At 37.5% G+C, this 19,888-nt stretch overlaps 1 protein-coding gene across 8 annotated transcripts in view; it reads right to left on the reverse strand.

The window, feature by feature from the left end:
- Positions 1-12,379: 12,379 nt before the first annotated feature.
- Positions 12,380-19,888, reverse strand: part of ABCC9 (ATP binding cassette subfamily C member 9) — a 127,862-nt gene continuing 120,353 nt past the window's right edge. For 6 of the 8 annotated variants that reach the window (XM_045811762.2, XM_087855683.1, XM_087855684.1 and 3 more), the window contains 4 exons: positions 19,179-19,312; positions 17,571-17,633; positions 16,701-16,876; positions 12,903-13,041 (listed from right to left, as the gene is read on the reverse strand). In XM_045811762.2, coding sequence (XP_045667718.1) covers positions 16,739-16,876; positions 17,571-17,633; positions 19,179-19,312 — 335 coding nt within the window. In that variant the 3' untranslated portion in view covers positions 12,903-13,041; positions 16,701-16,738. Of the gene's footprint in view, positions 13,042-16,700; positions 16,877-17,570; positions 17,634-19,178; positions 19,313-19,888 lie in introns of all 8 variants that reach the window. The other 2 variants (XM_087855686.1, XM_045811763.2) reach the window with 1 other exon arrangement.

Consider the following 19,888-nt stretch of genomic DNA (forward strand, 5'->3'; position numbering starts at 1 on the left):
AAAGACATTTCTGCCATTCCTGTTCTCCTAAAAACAAAGTTTGTCAGGTGCCTTCAAACAGGTGCAGAAAGTATGAGGCTGATGCTTTTCCCAGTTTTCTGCTGCTTTGATTATCAAGTACACATCAGTGTAGTCCTTGAAAGCACTCTCTAGATAGAGGGTGAAGTCCTGGCATTTAATGACCTTGCCTTTGACTAGACTTGTGAATTTCGAACTCTTGGACTTCCTGAGCCATATTAGACGTAAGAATTTGGAGAGTCTTCAAAATGACAGTGGAAACGATTCATGTTAGCAGCCCAAATAACTGTTGGTCTATTTGCTTGGTATGCTACTTTATTAGTGTCCTCATATAAACCACTTTGGAACATACTGCTTGGGAATCAGCTTAATAAAACTGTTACATAAACTAGTAATCAAAACAGCATGTTATAAACTCACTTTTTTTGAGTTATCATGAAATGGGAATGACAATATAACTCTTCTTATTTATCTGTTCCAGGGAGGTTAGAGAATATTTCTTTTTGAGATGTGTATCTATTTATGTACAAAAAACCCCTCCCTGTCCTTGAAATGAGGCCACCCCATTTCTTTAAGGATAACCACCAGCACCATTCGTGCAAAGTATCCACTCAGCTTGCATGCCCAGCTCCTCAAACTTATGCCAGCTCCTAGGTGTGGGTCAGCAAGTCAGGAAAGGAGGCATTAATAACAATCACTACCTCTTAATGTACATCTGGGTGAACAAAACAAAGCCCCTGCAGCAAGGCTTTCTTGGGGAGGAAGCCATGAGCAAGCAAGCAAACGTAATACATCATGTAGTTATCAACAGTGTCAAGATTTAGAAGGAGAATAAAGCAGGGGAGTAAATATTGAAAGTAACTGGAGCCAGAAATTGGCAATTTTATATACAGTTTAGAAAAGGCCTCTTTAAGAAGGTGGAATTTGAACAAAGGATTAGTCAGGTGATCAACAGGGCTGGGGGTTGCAGGAAGAGTGCTTCAGGCAGCTCAAGAGCAAATATGAAGGAAATGGTCTGGTGTGTTCTAACAACAGGAACAAGATCAATATATCGAATCGAGAAGAGAAAAAGTGGATGAGTTGGGAAGAGTGGCAAGGAGATTCCCTGATCTATCCATCTCTCCATTTACCCAAAGAATCGGTAGAGTCTGCAGTACTGAGTTCTGGAAAACATTGACCTAATCCTTGATACAGCTATGCTGGGTGGTTTTCTTCCTTTCACACACGAGTCTATTAGGGTATAGCTAAATGTCTCATCCAAAATCAAATACCTAGTAGATGCAAAGTTACAACGAATGCAAAGCATCTGATCCCAAATCCTGCTTTTCTCACTGGACAGTATCTCAGAGGGATGGTTGTTATTCCATTGTTCAGCTACATGAGAAACACTGGGTAACATTATTTTATGCCACCCCAGGCTTTTACTGATCAAGGATAGAATAAAATATAAAATCTTTGGCCCCAAAATGAAAATATCTTTAATGAGAAGGTTTAAATACTTCTAATAAAATAACACCCATTTAAAAGATCCCCTGGAGATTCTCTTGCTCACTCAGGTATAAGAAACTCATAGAATTGTCTTGAGGACAAGATGACGCAATCCCTACAAAGTGCTCAGGATAGTGACTGGCGTGTAGTAAGTATTTAATAAATGTCGGTTCTTTTTTTAAATAATTTAAATTCAATGTAATTAACATATAGTGTATTATTAGTTTCAGAGGTAGAATGTAGTGGTTCATCAGCTGTTGGTTCTTATTCATATAGTGGGCTGCTTTTGGTTGGGTGATGGTCAAAAAGATCTCAGAGCTGGGTGTGGAGAGAAGGGGGGAAGGTATAGACCCACACATTCCTTTAACCATTGGCTAACTATCTCTCCTAACCTAAGGAGACAGGACAATATCATTTTATAGACTTGAGTATTATTTTTAGACCTCACTGACCTTCAGAGTGCTAACTAACCAACACTTGTACTGGTATCTCCTCAACTCTTGAATTTAATCGAGACATTGAGGACTGAAAAGAAGCCAGCTAAGACACTGGAAGGACCCAGGAAGTCAACCTGTCTGTTTTACTGTAATAGTGTCTCCAAGAGAAAAGTGGTTCCTTCAATAAGTAGAAAGTACCTGTGGTAATTATTTTTTGCCAGCAGGGCACAAAATGCTAGTACTAAATAAAGTTGGCGGGGTCTCGTCCAAGAGAAGAGGAGGAATAGTGGCTGTTACCGTTCGTTTTTCCAGGCCTTGAAATTATGCTTTGATATTCTTGTGCCAAAGGAAGACAAGTTCACATGAGCCTGGGATCTGTCTTGCCATAGGAACTTTTCACAGGTTTTTCTGAAGCTCTTAGGGAAAGAGCAATTCCCAACAATGTCCTGATCTATTGCAAAGCTTTCATGTCACAATGTTTTGAAAATTCAGTGACTCATATGGTGCTTGGAAAGAGAAATCTGACATTTTCCAGAACTCTCTGTAGGGTGATTCCTTATTGCCACCTTTCAAAAGTGCCAGTTGCAGAAGGGATTATAGAAGTCTAAAGTGATATTTAGACTCCATGATCATTTGCCAGAATTTTTTTCCTGCTATTAAGTGACCTGGATTTTCCTTTAGGTAAAAATTATCTGTGCCAGAAAAGCTTTCACAAAGTCATTTCTCTAAACAGGTTCATATTAGCATTAAATATTTGATATTTGTTGCTAATTTAAAATGTCAAATTACCTCACTTATTGTTAGAATAAATGGGGTAATAATATGCTCTTTCTGTAAACCTACAGAAGTTTATTGTGCTGTTGGGTCAACCTTTTTTTTTTTTTTTTAATTGAGGGACCGGGGAAGATGTGTGAAATATGCCGTAACCCTTTGTTTAAGTTCACAGAGTTCTAGAGTCAGAAAGATGTGGATCGGTTGCCCATTCTGCCACTTGCTTAGCTGGTGGCTTTGAGCAACATACTTCATCACTCTGAACCTGCTTCCTCTTCTGGAAAATAGGCACTTTAACATCTACCTCTAAGAGTTGTTTAGATTAAATGAGGTGAGTATGTGAAGGATTTAGCACAGGCTGATACACTTAAAACATAATATTTTCTAAAAAAAACACTATAATTTTGATACAGCCTTCTTAATTAGTATTTAATTAACTTATCCCTTATTTGAATATTTTCTTTACCTGCATTCGTTAGTATTTTCGGGCCAGTAGTCCATAACGATGGTAATAACAGGCATGCTCTTCTTCTTAGTGATTTTGAGAAAATGCTTCCAGAATATATAATTTACATAGTTATCATTTTAAGGTAGTGTGCTCTTTCTACTTTTCTAGGTTTTTAAAAATTAATAATGGATGGTGAATTACATAAAATGCCTTTTTAGCATATATCAAAGTTATCTTTTTGTTTCTTCCTTGGCCAATTAATATGGTAAATTAAAGCACTGGATTAAAAAAAAGTCAAATTGTTTTTACATTCCTGAGATAAACTGCATGTGGTCATGGTGAATTATTATTTTAGTATACGACTGAATTGTTTTTGCTGATATTTATTTAGGATTTTTGCATCAATATTTATATTTATAAGCGAAATTGGTTTGTATTATTCTGTCTGTGTTCTCTCTGCCTGGTTTTGGATGAAGGTTATGTCTTTAATTTTAATTTTAATTTTTTATTTATTTTTAAAAAGATTTATTTATATAGGAGAGAAAGAGAGAGGGAGATCGGGTGCACACGCACACGTGGTGGGAGGTAGGGTGGAGGTAGAGGTGGGAGGAGCAGAGGGAGAGAGAATCCTCAGGCAGACTCCCCATTGAGTGTGGAACCTTGGGCTCCATCCAAGGACCCTGAGATCAGGTTTTTGTTTTTTTTTTTTTGGAAAGAGAGAAAGCAAGTGTGCAGGGGGAGGGGCAGAGGAAGAGGGAAAGGGAGAATCTTAAGCAGGATCCACACCCAGCGTAGAGCCCCAAGTTGGGCTTGATCTCATGACCTGAGCTGAAATCAGGAGTCGGAAGCTTAACTACTGAGCCACCCAGGTACCCCAGGTTATGAGTCTTTGTAAAAAAATTGATGCAGATTCTTTCTCTGTGGATTGTAATTGTTTAAATGGATAGGGATTAGCTCCTTGAAAGTGCAATAATTTTGAAATTATCTGAGTTTGAATTTTTTAAGAAATAGTTCTTGGCTCTTTAAATCATCTTCACTCTGGGTTTTTCTTTTTTGCTTCCAAGACCCCTATTTCAGACTTTCTAATACAGTCCTTCATATCTTCTCATTATGCTTCTTATTTTCTATCAGCTTTTCTGTGCTGCATTCTGGGTACGTTCTAGATCTGTTTCCAATGGAAAGAAGTCTCTCATCATCTAAACTTAATTGCTTTTAACCTGCCCATCGAATTTTTAATTTTAATGCCTCTTGCTTTTTCTTTACTAGTTCCTTTTGTCTATTCCAAATTAATCTACTTTTTCTCACCTTTTAAAAACATGCATGTACAACCATATAACTGCCACGTGGATCACAGATCAAGACATAAAATATGTCTATCACCCTAGATTTCCTCCTGTGCCTTTGCAGACTGTCGCTGCTCCCTCCCAGAGCTAACTCTATTATGACTTATTTCATCGTCCGTTTGTTTTGCTTCTTTTGAGTGTGTGTACATGGGCTCCTATAGTAGGTGCTCTTCGTACCTGACTTCCTGTACTCCACGTATTTGAGAGATTCGGCTACGTTGTTTTATTTGTGAGTATCTCATTGTGTGGAGAAACCACCATTTACTAACCATTCTCTTGTGGATGGGCAGTTGGGCTGTTTTGGGTTTTTTTGGACTATTATGAATAAAGCTGCTATGAACGTTGCTGTACAAATCTTTTTGTGGACGTAGCACTCATTTCCCTTGGACACAAGCCCAGGAGTGAGATTGTTGAATCCTGGTATAGGCACATATTTAGCCTTAGAGAAACTGCCTGTTTTCCATACAGCTTGTGCCATTTACACTCCCTTCAGTGGTGTATGGGAGTTCCAGCTTCAGCAGAGCTTGCTACGGTCAGTCTTTGTAGGTTTAGTGATTTATTGTCAGTCTTTGTAGTTTCAGCTGTTTTTATTTGCATTCCTGGTGAAGAATGATGTTGAGTACATTTTTACATCCGTATTGGCAAACATACATATTTTTAAATCTCTTATAGATTGTTTTAATATTTTCAGTTCTTGTGCTAATATTCCTATCTGTTATGTCTCTTGCTTCTCATCATGGTGGTTCATTTTCTCTTGTGGTTCTAATTTTGAAAGTGAATTAATTCTGTTACTTTTTTTTTTCTTTTCCAGGAGATCTAGGTTATACCCCAACAGACTGATTTTGCATTTGCCCTTTCCAGAACCCCAAGGATATCAATATTCTAGAGCCATTTTTGTATAATATCTCGGCGTGAATATATCATCTCACCATTGTAAAGTTGGAATCATATCAATTTTTTTAAGAGGGAAAAAGCTTATTCTGTGACTTACAAAATAATCCCGCATAATACTATTAAGATGTGGCATATGTAGTGGATTGTCAATACTAATATTTCATGTCAGAATGGGCTTTTCAAATTATAAAATCCTTTCATCGCCGTTTAATTGGAGAATCACAAAAACTCAGTGAAGCTGGTAGAGTAGTTATCATGCCCTTTTGCTTTCCTTTTTGCAAACAAGGAAATGGAAACTCCAGCTTTAAATGATTAGTCCAAGGCCACACATCCAAAATGTGATAGAACCAAGACTAGAACTCAGGACTTCTAATTCCTGGTCCAGTTCCTTTTTTCAATATATTCTCCATAGGCTAACAGAATTATTCTTTATTATATATCACAGACCATGTAAAGCACTATTTCCAGGAGAGCTCAATGGATTCACTAACTGAATCATGACTCTAGTATACATATGGCCAGGAGTGTGGGCCTTGAGGTCGGACTGCCTGAATCTCTGTTCTACTAAACCTAGGGCAAATTAGCCAGTCTGAACCCCACTTATAAAATGGAGATATTGCTTGCCTTGTAGAATTTTTGTCAAGATTAAATGAGATTATACTTATAAGGCTCATATCATATCTGCTCAATATATGTTAGTTGTAATTATGCTTTCATCAAATTTTTTAATGAGATGGTTTATGCAATATGCATTCTACTGATAACTGAATTGATTTCACATTGCTCTTTTCTTCTTTCCCCCAGGAATTTTGCATCTCTCATGTTGTGTGCTACAAGATGGTACTAGACATTACAGAGATTATATGATATTTAAATCATAAGTCATTATGTCATCTCTCTGCTTTATTGGCACACATAGCTAAGCTTTATTAAAATACTGTTTAAGCCAAGAATTTCTCATGAAATATTAGGCTTGCTAATTTTTTCCCTAAGTTTTTTGGCCAAAAGCCTAGATGTCTTGTGTTTCCAATATAATATTTTACTGAATTTAATATATGCTAGAAGTTCAGTCAAGTGGGAATAAAGAAGCTCCTTTTTTCCAGGTGAAATCTTGGACCCCAAATCACAGACTTTTGCCACCTCTTTTTTCCAGTTTGCCAATGACACAGCAAATTCAGTGCCTTGGCCAAGTGCTTGGCACTTGTAAGTGTCTGAGAGTGACAGGTCCCCGGGAGGAACTGGTGCCTCTATCTGAAATATGTTTGTAATTGTCCTATGTGTTGGGGATCCTAAAATGGGTGAGAGAGTGCAAGTCTAGGTGGGTGTTACTGCTTGTTTTGAATGGGTGGTTGTGAGAAAGTGTCTCACAGGCTGTGAGTTATGTAGTCATTCCCACAGGGAAATAAAACTTGGGCTTAAAAAGTCAATATTTGGAGGTGATTACTTATGGCAGGAGAATTTGTTTTGTTTTCTTCTTTAAAAGAAAATTAATCCTTCCTTGGACTTTCCCTCTCTCTGGAGCAAAGGTAGGGTGTGGGACCATGTAAAGAATGTCCAAAGGGTTTAGTCAACCAGCTCACTCTACTGCTCATGCGATAGAAGAATGGTTCTCCCTCCCTTAATTTTTTTTTTTTCCACAGGAAAATAATGGTAGCCAGCTCACTATCATCACTCTTTTCCTGAAACTACTGGTTGTGATTTTGGTTTGTATTCTTGCTTTCATGTCACTCTCCAGACTGTGTTACGTTTTCCTCGGCACAGGGTATTACTTCCAATTGGCTATACTGTCTGGCCCCAGCTTTTTAGGCCAGAGGTCAGTCCCTGACCCAAAGTGAAGTAGTGACAAGTTGTCCAGTCATGGATAAGATAGAAAGATGAGTTCCACAAAGGAGATTCCTTGCTTGATAGTTTGAAAAGGACAATCTGAGAAGTAGAGGTAGTTGTGGGCCCTGGTGCTAGATGATTTCATCTGAGATAGGAGTGGTTGATAAAGGCTATATGCAAGATGAGAAAGAAGTGGATGGAAAGATAGAATGGCACAGAAGGGTAGAAGGGAGCTGAGAAGCTTGAGAGAGATGGAGTTGAGGGAGTGGACTGTCCCCAGACAGGCTGTTAGACCTGGCCCAGCCCGCACTTGTCCTCAGACCTGATAATTCTGCTTTCCCTAGATTTTAAGGCAGATGTGTCCTTTCAACAGCACTCCTATCTCTCCACTCCCATCCCCTGGTGCTTAAATTGCCATCTCGGGAGACAGATCCATGATTTGGAGGTGATTCATTTAAATTCTAATCTGAGTTCTTTCCCTGTACAAGTACAATAAAGATAGTTATTTCAGAAGATTTCATACTATTTTTAACATACTAGAAAGTTCTGTGCTATCCTGACAAATAGTCTCCTTGAATTACACCTGATTTATTCAAAGGTGAACACATAGCAGATAGTCACAAAATTATTAATCCAGATGAAAAGCCCAAGTTTGTTTTCCTGTACCATCCCTTAGTAAGAAGACAACCATCTTTCTTTCACAGATGCCCAGCCCAGGTCATTACCTTTATGACAACCGTTATCATCTCTTTGTTGAACTAAAAAGAGCCTGTTCACTATAACCCAGCAATATGTTGCCATGTTTATCTTAAAAAATGATAGGAAAGAAATATTGCATCTCCTCTCACTGGAAACACATTCTATGATCCATCTAGAAGTGAAATGTCTTCTTAAGGTGGTATTAGGGCTAGAAAATACACTTAAAAATTATTGTAATTATGAGTTTCTCTTCATGCCGTCCACTGTAGGCACCTACATTTGACTTTTCTATGCATTGTACTAATATGCGATGAAAAGATTCATGCAGTTTTATTCTTCTTTAAGATGCAAGATAAAATGTGAACAGTTATGTGCCCGTGGGTGTGGCATGCACATTGGGTGAGGGGTTGGAGGATATGTTGTAACTTGTGAAAGAGGGTTAACGGTACACATTAAGGGGTTCAAACAGTTGAGAATTCCATTTATGTCTACATTCAAAGGTTTGGATGTCTGAAAGAGATTTTTTTTAACTGCTCCTTACTTAACTGGTGTTGGAATAAAGCCCCAACCACTATGGGTCAAAGAGCAAATACCTAGATATGGAAGAGCTGGTCTAAATCCACTTGACTCTGATAAGTCTTTCACTTAACAATAACTGATAATGTGTATAAATAGTGCATAGTGTAGCTCTAAGAGAAAAATGGGAAGTGGCATTAAGCAGTGTTGTACTGTTGCTGTTTATGAACACATTACTTATTTTATGCAGTGGGCAGATTAAGAGATAAAAACAATGGTCAGAAAACAAAGTTCTTTGTCATTAGTATGTAGTATATGACTGCAGATGATCTGTCATAGTTGGTGGTGGCACAAAGGTCACAGAGGACATTCTTCTTAGAGCCAATTAATTTACTTAGCCAGGTATGACTCCCTTGATCTTTGTCAATTTAGAAAGACAGCATTGGTGACCATAGGGTGAATGGCTAAGGGAAATTTGCTACTACCCATAGAAAAAGAAATTATTTATTTTAAAAAGATTTTATGTATTTATTTGAAAGGGAGAGGGAGAGCACGAGCAGAGGGAAAGGCAGAAGCAGAGGAAGAGAGATAAGCAGACTCCACGCTGATTGAGGAACCCGATGCAGGGCTTGATCCCATGACCCAGAGATTACTACCTGAGCCTAAGTCAGAAGTCAGATGCTTAACTGACTGAACCCTAGGCACCCCCCAAAAGAAATAATTTAAATCCCGTATAGTAGATATATAGAATGAGTATATCAACCTTCACAGATCAGTGGTGACAACACCACCTGTAGAAAAAAAGGTGAAAGTGGAAAGGGGAATAATCATCAGATAACTTACCTTCTTTCCATATTGTGAGGCATCAAGAGTGAAACCTACCCAAAGTGCTCACATTTATGGACTGTAAACATGGAAATATGGAAATATGACTCCAAATTTAGCGGAATAATGTACAAATGATTCGACAGCTAATTCAGATGTTGGGGGAAAAGGCTTTGCATCTTTGTGAAGAGGCTTCCCCCTTAGATTCCATATCGCTGCTTAAACCACAGAACAAAAGAAAATAGCATTCAGAACCGCAGTTTACATCTTCTGAGGTAAGATTCAGTTCATTTACCTCTACGTTTCCTTTATGATGGAACAAAGGGGTTCACTTGGTGACATCGAGAGGCCCGTTTTAGCCATCTGGAAGACGGTCATGTCAGGAAAGAGAGGGAGCATGTGAAAACCACCTTCAGGATTCTGTGGCTCCGTGTTATCATAACAGAGACTACATGATGACTGAGGTAGACCGTGATTCCCAAACTTGGCTAGTTATGAATCTCATCTGGAGAAACTTGCTAGAAATACAGCTATAAGCCCCTTCATTGGAAAGTCTGAGCCAGGTGCATCTTGCTAGTGCTCGAGAAAAACTGTTGGGAATGATGTGTAGTTACTCAAGAAAAAAATAAACATAAGTGACAGGACACATCCTCTTGACTACTGTTTCTTATGCTAAAACGCTAAGATGAGAAGATTACATTAAACTTTAGATAATGAACCAATAAGGGAATTATCATGGTCCTATAAATCACAGAAGTCCAAAGAGTACAGTCTAAAATGATAAAAGATATATTGGAAGATAACTATAAAAATTGCTCAATAGACCTTAGGGAAAAGTCCAGACATCCAGCTATTTAATTAGAGATGTCATAAAATTTATTGATATGGTTGTTTCACTTAATGGAAACTTCCACATGGAACCTGTACATAAAACTAATAAAGTGCAGGACAAGTGGCAAATGTGAAACAAAATTGTCAAAGCAGGGTATTATCTCAGCAATTGGTGTTGATTTACATGTATTGATCATCCTGGTTGATACCCAATGATATTACAAGTGAAAGAATAATAACCCTATTTAATCAAGCAAAGAGAAAGAGTAATTTATTATATAATACCAAGCCAGTATATTTTCACAGTAGAATAAACACAACACAGGAAGTTAAGAGAATAACCCAGAGTTTTAGGCCCATGGCTAGTGGTGAGACTAATCAATGGATCAATCAACTACACTTATTAGGACCTACTGTGGGCTAGACTCTTGTATCAAATGCAAAGGACATAAAGACAGACATGGTCCCAGATCTCAACTATCAGTTATGTGATCTCAAATACCAGTCTTCTGGTATCTAAACTAGAGCTAAGCTTTTAAATGGATCATGAGTACTAGGACAAGAATAGAGGACGCATGGTCCTTTAAGAGAAATTTTTTAAAAACCTCACAGTGATATCAGTAACCTTGTTATTTTTCATATAAGTTTTTATGCATTTATTGCTTTTAACAAATATTAAGGAATTAAAATTTATAAAATGGATTTTAGTTAATTAAATGTAAAATTTGGGAGTGTAAGATTTGATTTGGTTAAGGATCATCCTTTATAGGTATGTATCTATTTACTAAAAAGTTATTTCAAGATGAGCCATTTCTATATTCAATAGATCATGTATATAGCATAATAAATGATTAAACAATTAAAAACGTCGTTCCTGACTTGATTCAGTCTGTTCAGTTTTGTAAACAATTAAACACTCAACTTCAATGACCAAAAGTTATGAGGAACTAGTGACCACTTGGGTGTCCGAATGATAAATGTGATTCTCAGTTTCATGTTCTTAGCTGTGCTTCTGTTGACATTGCCTGTAGAGCGGTATAATTTACAAATATCGTGAGGGGTTACTGTTATGGGTAAATCCCCATTTCTCTGTGAGAATGAGGTGTAAGTTGATAACAAGCATCATGTAAATGCAGCCTTACAAAAATTTCCATGCCGGAAATACTTGGAGGAGATTGGGAGAATTTTTAGAAAATATTTTCAAGATTGATTTAATAGTTACTGATTCTGTTTTGTTTAGCTTTGGAAACATTAAGAGGCTTTTTCTCAATGAGGTTTTATATATACAATAAACGGTGACAATTAAAGCCAGATGACACAGAACATGTCTGTCCATCCTTATGGAACTTATTTTAGGTAAACATCAGGACGCTATATTCAGGTGAAGGCCCAGTCATATATGCCAGACAAACAAGCACTACAGATTTCCCAAGAGTGAGTACACAATACAATAAACTGAACATAAAAACTAGAGGAAGGGAGCACAAATTCTCTTTTTCTATCAGTTATAATTCTTCAGAATCTAGCAATGCACACAGGTCCTCGTATGAAAATCCATGGTATTTATACTAGATGGGCAGAGAATCGTAGTAGAAAGCTTTGGCTGCTTAGTATGACAGTGCAGGTAAGTTTTAGTATTATAAAATTTATTAATTTATATTTAAGCAAAGCATAACACTACTATTCCATCCATTTTGGATGCACTCTTAACATGCACATTAAAATATAACATTTTGAATCACTTTTTGCATGTGCATTAAAAATTAGAGCAGTACCAAATGGATACACGTGGGACACCACTGGGCAGAAATGTCAAAAAGAAGTATACTCTTGCACCTTGAAATAGACACTTGTTTCATATATATTTATATAGGCAAACGAGGCCACTGGCCTATGCTCCTGAATCTTGAATAATGTGGCATTTTAGGGCTCAGGATCGTAACCACATCTAGTGATGAAAATTAAACCATAGAGAGCTTTAGCTGGCCTGTCATGGAAGGATTGAGTGTATTTACTCTTTGAACTTTAGTCTGGAAAAAGCACATTATTCCTGATATCTTAGGAACTCCCTCCTGACTGGACAGGGAAAGATGGAACCTTCAGTATAAGTTTTCAAATATCCAAACTCTTTCCACGATCTTTCTGGTTAAGGCTTTGCCTTTCCAAAGGTACCATAAATGACTTCTTGGTAACAGGAAACAATTTAGATGAGGAAGAGAGACTGGTAAAGGAAGCATCAGTATTATTATTAAGGAAATGAACAGAGAATATTCTCATCCAGTAGATAATGGATTTGAGTGTTTTATTTTCTCACTGATTAGAAAACCTGCCCTCTTAATTCTCTTCCAATAACATCTGGGGACACCAACAAAAAGGAAATCATATTCTTACAAATAAGAGTATAACCATACTGAATACTCATGGTGACTTCTATGCCTGAGAGATATTTATCAGACTTAAAATTATGAGAAATTATAGCTGTTGACTTACCACTTAAAGTAGCTTACATGTTTTAATACAGCCTACTATTCTTAAAGTTAAGTGGCTTAATCATTAGAAAATCATCAGTAATGAAGATATTAAGCAGTAAGATCTTGGAAAACAAAACAAAAAAGAAATATCAAGAGGAAATACAATATTCATTGGTAAAGTGACATTGTAACTAATTACAAAGTCCCACAACACAACACATATGCTTTACAAAAGTGTAAAAATTTAAGATGCCACTTTTTGAAGGTCTAGCTGATGATCCGTTAAGTAGGTTATGACTGCATTATTTTAAATCCATGTATCGGTTTACGACAGCCCTTCACATGTCTGCACGAACAAAAGAAGCAAAAACTCCATCTTCCCTAGCCAAGAGGCTTTCCGGAGTGTCATATTCTAAAATATTTCCTCGCTTCATCACAATAACCAGGTCTGCCGTCAGAATAGTGTGAACCCGATGCTGCGAGTGAAAAGAAAATACACGTACTTGTTACATATTTCACAAGCCAAAGCAATGGAATACGCATGTCTCACCGATTATTTATCTTGGGGTGCTAGGAGGTACCAGAATAGAAGCACAGCCTTGTTTTCTGTCTTATTTAACGTATCATTATTTACATACTTTTAAACACTGGCGAGTGTGACTGGGTCTTAGATGGGCTGTGTTAAATTGAGTGTAGCTAAATAGTAGTTTCAGCACTTTCATGGAAACGCAAGGAGGCTAATTTTGTTTGTCCAATAATTAAACGATAAGAAGACCCATCGTGAACCAGTTGGGTTATAGTTTAGTCTAGACTAAAATTATCTCTTGTGTAGAGTCAACTAATTCGTGGGCTAATGCACAATTTGAAGAGCCTTGGAAGGTGGTTCGATTCTGGGAACACTATGGGGGAGTGCATTCTGGCATGCAGCATTAGCAGGGGTTACCCAGGACTTCGGACATGCCGTGCCTTAGTCTTTAGAGATCACTGCCACACACTTGTTCTCTCTTTTCACCTGGCACCTTTTGGAGAGAAGCTTTGGGATTAGTAATTACTACTAATAAAAGCTACTTGAACATATACATTAGGTGCTCCACACACATACTTATTAATCATCAAAACATTCCTCAAATGTGGGTGTTTTCCCTCTTCTTTATGCACAAGACCATTGTGGCTCACGGAGATAAAGCAAAAACAGGAGATCACGTAGATAACAAGTAGCAGATCCAGCATAAAATCAGGTATTAACTTCAAAGCATGAGGTATTTCCAGCCTGCTATCAAATTGTTTTGTAGGGAGTATCTGCTACTTTCAAAGATTGCTCACCTTCCATTATTAGCGCTGTGGTTAAGAGCGTAGGCTTTGAGGTTAGACTGAGCGTGTATTTTGCTTTCCAAAACCACCTGTGTGGTTGTGCAATCCTGATCAGCAAACTCAACTTTTGTATGACTCAAGTTCCACATCTATAAAATGAGGCAAAAATATAGTACCTGCCTCGAAGAATGGTGGTGAGGATCAAATGAAGTAATCCATGTAAAAGGAATTCAGCAACTTGTCTGACACATACGAGCACATACTAAATGTCAGCTACTATTACTTTTTATTTTTAAAATTTACAAGGGAAAAATCTGTGCCCATGGGTCTTTTTACTTCTCTTGGTAAGATAGGTGCTGTGAAGTAGAAATATAATGTGGACCACAAATGTGAGACATAAGTAATTTTAAATTTCTTAAAAGCCACATTTTCAAGGCACAAATAAACAGATGAAATCTATCTTAAGTTATATTAAATCCACTTGATTTTTTTTTTTTAATGTAAGCTCCATGCCCAATGTGGGGCTTGAACTCATGACCCTGAGATGAAGAGTCACATGCTGTACCGACTGAGCCATCTAGGTATCCCATGAAATCCATTTTAATAATATATTTTAACCCAATATATTCAAAATATTTCAATATATAACCAATAGAAAAATTAGTAATGGTATCTTTTATGTTTTTCTATTAGTACCAGGTGTTTGAAATCAAGGTTGTATTTCACATTTACAACATGTCTTAATTTGGACCACCTGAGTTTTAAATGCTCAATAGCCACATGTGGTTCTGGGCTACCATATTGGACCTGGACTATGCAGGTCAAAACACCAGCGTGCTGATGGGAGTGCCAAACTCAGAAATATCGTCTGTGAATCTGATACACAGGTTTCCAAAGTCCCTTCTCCTAACAACCCAGAGTCCAACCTAAAGCCATCCCTCGGGCCAAATGCCTATCATCAGCCCTGGGCCATGTAGATGGGGTAGTCTCAATGCTTATGCTTTCAGAAAAGCAAACAGTCACAGTTAGGACAACTGGAGGAGAAAAGAAAGACATACACGGAGGATAAAGATGCCAGCTCAGAACATGTACCACCATTTCCAACATCCATAGACAAACCTACCATTCACTGAATATTGGTAATGAATAACATGTATTTAGGAATTACCAAAATTGGCAGGATAATGTTTCTTTACCTTTGAGAGGATACTGGAGTCACTTGTCTACCCATGCATTTAGAAAAAAAATAAACTTAAGGTTACTGAACTGTTTAATATCTTCTGTGTATTTTCCCTCCAAAAAAGATTAATTCTTCAATAACCATATCACCGATGCTAAAAAAAGAATCTGGCCTCTCAATCCCTAAATAGAATATTATAAACATTGCCTTATTATACTAAAATAATGTTTGTTTAAGAAATAAAAATAAAAACATGGAAAAATCTTGGCCAACAGAAAGAAATATATGTGGTGCTTATTCCATTAACCCAAATCATTTTTTGCTTGAGAAAGTGTGGTGTCAATTATAAGAGTATTGATGCAATTTTCAAAGTGCTCTAGAGAAATTAATCTAATCAAGAGTGAAAGATGAAAAATCACTTTCATAAATAAATGCCATGCACTATTTTGGTGCATGAAGGCTTCCTTTTAGAAGACAGAGAAAGTTATCTTTTGAAGTTCTTTCACAATTTTCACTGGTAGTTAACAAAATTAACAGAACAACTTTTAGCAGGGAAGAAAGAACAGTTACTGTTTAACTAAAGAGCTGAGAATCACTCTACCAAGATTCTACCACAGGCTGCTGGTCTCTCTCTGTTAAGAGCCTGGTAAGAGGAGTTGGTCCCATGGTAATTCGTCCTACCCATGGCTTTCTGTGTCCCCGTGGGGAGGTATCCTAGTGGCCTTGAAATGAAGAACGAGTGAAAGATACAGAAGTCTATGGAAAAGTATTCAGTGAATGTAGGTGGACAAAAAGAGAACATAATCTTTTGGTTAAAAATACAAATTATGCTCAAGTAATCTTCCAGGTGTAAACTAAATGGGGCCGCTCAACAATACCATGCTTCATGCAGAAGAGAGAAAACATCTTTTGGGTAGCCAAGGATCTGCTTCCCTCCGCCTTTACCTGCCCTTTCTTTCTACTCCCCCCACAAATATCTCCCTACCGTTTCCAGTGAGAAAATTCTTGAAAATATTAGAGAACTGTTTTTCAAATTAGCCAATTCTCTCACCTGCTGAATCATTCACACTCAACTATAAATGACTTAATCAGGTGGTAACTGTCCTCCAGGGCAGAGTTCATGGAGGAAGTGAGAGAAAAGAGGCTTTTTCTTTACTTAGGCCCAGTGTCCAGAAGGTGGGCCCTGATGGGAGTCATTTCCTGCCACTTAAAAAAAAGCTACACTTCAAAGGGTGCACTTTCTCCATGCATCATTCACAAAAATGGAAGCATAAGCAAGCACTCCGTACATAGCTCCCAGTATTCAACAGTGAAACCTAAATAAGTCTGTGAATTTAAAAAAAATGCCATCTTCAGTCAGGTAAGGACCATGTACAGTATTTTTAAGAACACTTCACAATATATCCCCAAAGAACAGTGAAATTGGCCCCCAGGACAGAGGTAAATCTGGTTCTCGGATTTCTGTAAATACTATCTCTTATATATATTAGCGAATTATGCGTGCGCCCCATTTGGTATTGAACATAATGGAAGCAGCTGGTCGAGCTGATTTATGTGAGAATACTCGGTAGATAGTTCCCACACCACCCCCTTTAATCACTGTATTAGCCCTGCCTGGCTGAGGGGCCCCCCTAAGATATCTACCAGAGAATGGGACAGTTGGCAGAGTAGCTGATGACGGTCTACTTGTTGGTCATCACCAAAGTGGAAAAGAGGCCATTCTTGTGGGCGAGCAAGTTGGGCACAGTATCACACTCCACTAAAATACCCTCAGAGAAGACTAACACAAGACCCGCATCCAAGATAGAAGAGACACGGTGCTGGAGAGAAAAGAGAAATGGAAAGACAAGAATCAGCAAGAGGGAAAATGTCCAGGTGATTCATTTTAAAAAGTTCTTGTTAAACAGTAAGCCCAAATATGAGCAAGAATCCATCCATCTGCAAAGAGGAAGAAGAAAACCATGGCCTACTGTAAGTAAGCTATTACACATACAAAGATCTGGGCAATTCCTCAGTTTGATTGGTGCTCAGAGAAAGTATCTGCCTCAGCTGTGATGTACCTCATTGCCTTCTTTTCTGAAGCAGTTAGGTGAATAAGAACAGAAATCAAGTGTAAGCGGTGGCAGAATTGGTAGTCAGGTTGAAGAATTTTGCTTCTGAAAGTGCTCATCAGATGATTAGATTATTGAAAAGAGAATTATCCCATATGAACTACCATCTGTATCTGGTGAAAAAAATGCAGGCATTCCTACTGGAATCCTTAGATTTAGGATATCCCATCACTGTAACTTAGTGGAGCTAGGTAGAACAGTTTTGGGGAAAAAAGTATATAAAAGCTTTCAGAGCATAGCTGAGTTTTTGTTTTGTTTTGTTTTTGTTTTGCACAGATACAGAACATTGGCCAAGAAATACATAATTCAACATACGTATACTTGAATTGCCCCAAAATAAAGATTATTGCATTTTTGAACAAAAACCAAAGAGGAGTAAATCCACCCTGTCTCCGATACTTACAGCTATTGTAACAACGGTGCGGTCTGCAAAAGCCGTCATCACCACTTTCTGCAAAATGTTTTCCTGCCAAAAAAATAAATAAATTAAGTCTGCATTTTTTCTCGCCATACTATTTTGTCCCTGAGAGCAAAGACCACACCCACCCCTCCAAGGCCCAATCCCTTCTGAGAACTCCCAGCTCCTGTCTTCTCTGGAAGGTGCGACAGGGAGCAGTCCTCACAGCAAGTTTCTGTTGGGCTCAGAAAGGGTCTTCAAACAGCAAATAAAACTCAGTGATCAACCCAGAATGACTGATAGTTACGAGGGAACTGAAAGGGGAAAACAACATTAAATGGGCATGGAAATGCTCACTTGAGTTATGCCACAAACAGTATGTATTCAAAACTAATAAAACCCTAAAATGGTGTTAACCCTGGGGTCAGAAAAGGGAAAAAATAAAATACATGCCCCAAATTTGGATTTTGACTCATAAAACAACCATCCAGGCAAAAACCATTTTTATCTTCACCACAAACTGTTATCATACTTTGAAAGATGTTCTGAGTAAAAATTCTCTCTCTCTCAGAGGAAAACTTGATTCTTAAGTCTTAATATAAAGACTTCCTTCCTGTCAAGTGGCTTATTGCCAATTAATTCATTCTCCCTTTCTCTCTCATCTCTACCGAGGCTGTATTATAATAGCCTTTATTGTAAATTGTAAATACTGTAAATCCTTAGCAGTTAATACTAATTTTGATGTAGTTATGCTTATTTAGTGAATTGGCTTAATTAGAAACTATTTTATTACTTTAAATTATGTTAACTTTGAGAAGGATATGTAACTTTGTATAACTGATTAGTCTTAATAGAAAGAAATGATGTCAAATTAGCATCTTCATATATAATTGTCTGTTAAGAATTCCAGTTTTTTGGATATTTTTTATCCAATCTAGAGTGTGCAGCAAGAAAATATCATGTTTGTGGATATTTTTTATTTTTGTCCTTTCTGATGCCAAACTTTTAATACCAAGTTAACTTGTATGACAACAACATTAATTGCTCACGCTTACAGTTTGTGGCTTAATGTGACATTTTCTCCACTCAATCACAACCTTCTAGACAGATTCCTCTTGGCATATTGAACAGTTTTAAATAATTTCTTTCAAAAAGCAAAGTTTCTGGTTTGTTACCATGAACACACTGAGAAGGTCATTATTAATTCTAGTGAATCTTTCTTCTTCAAATTACTTTAGAAAATAATGATTGATTTTGGTTAGCAATTTCTATTAATAGAGATTTGCAGACTTCATTCTATAACTTCCATGACGAAAGACTTGAATGCTTGAATACAGTACAGTACTCTCGTCAACTGAGCACTGGAATTTTATGGTTTTAAGAATTTATCAAAAAGTGATGGCCAATTTATTTTATGTTTACTGGCAGTAGACTGTCACGTCTCCTTTACTGTAATTCCCAATGTGCTATCATCAGTTGATTAAAGAGATGAATGAGAAGACACTGAAAACAACAGTACTAAGGACTTTGAACCCCATCAGGAAAAACTAAGCTATAAATTTCATGTGCATTTCCCCAGCTCTTCCATTTAAGAAGCGTAGATAATGCACTCACCGTGGCCATGTCAATGGAAGCCGTGGCTTCGTCCATGATGAGAATGCTGCTTTTGCGTACAAAGGCCCTAGCAAGACAGAACAGCTGTCTCTGTCCAACGCTGAAGTTCTCTCCACCTTCAGTGACAACTGCATCTACATCAGGAGAAGCAAGGATTTCGCTGAAATGCTGCTAACATTTTCCTTGAGCAAAGTAAGGAAAAATAAGAATGTCCTAAAGAGGATGCTGGATTTCACTGTACTGCTGCGAAGATTTCATACTGGAAAGGTGAAGAGGAATTTTACGTTGGGAAAATGAATATGATCCTGGGCCGTACTGTTTTTGACAAAAGGTGGTAAATTACCTACTTATAGCTGGATATAAAATACTGTTAAGGCATTTTGAAGACTGGAAGACCCTAGAGGCTATTTAATATAATTATTTAAGGAGATTATTTAATATAACTATCTCAGGCCCAGAGAAATGAAGTGGCTTGCTCATGATCACACAGCTAATTTGCAGTAGAGCTTGATAAGAAACAGAACATTCTTGACTCCAATGTCCATTCTCTTTTCATTATACCATCCCACTGGACTGTAAGTTCCACATGGTTAAGGACTGGATTTATTTTTGTTCATCAGTATATCCTCAGCACTTGGTATCTGACATAGCAGCTGAACAGAACATTGTTGAATGGATAAATGCATGTTAGTTCCTCATTATTGTTTTCT

The sequence above is a fragment of the Ursus americanus genome, chromosome 25 (assembly GCF_024610735.1).
Source record: "Ursus americanus isolate L20-20 chromosome 25, mUrsAme1.1.p, whole genome shotgun sequence".
Lineage (NCBI taxonomy): Eukaryota > Metazoa > Chordata > Mammalia > Carnivora > Ursidae > Ursus > Ursus americanus.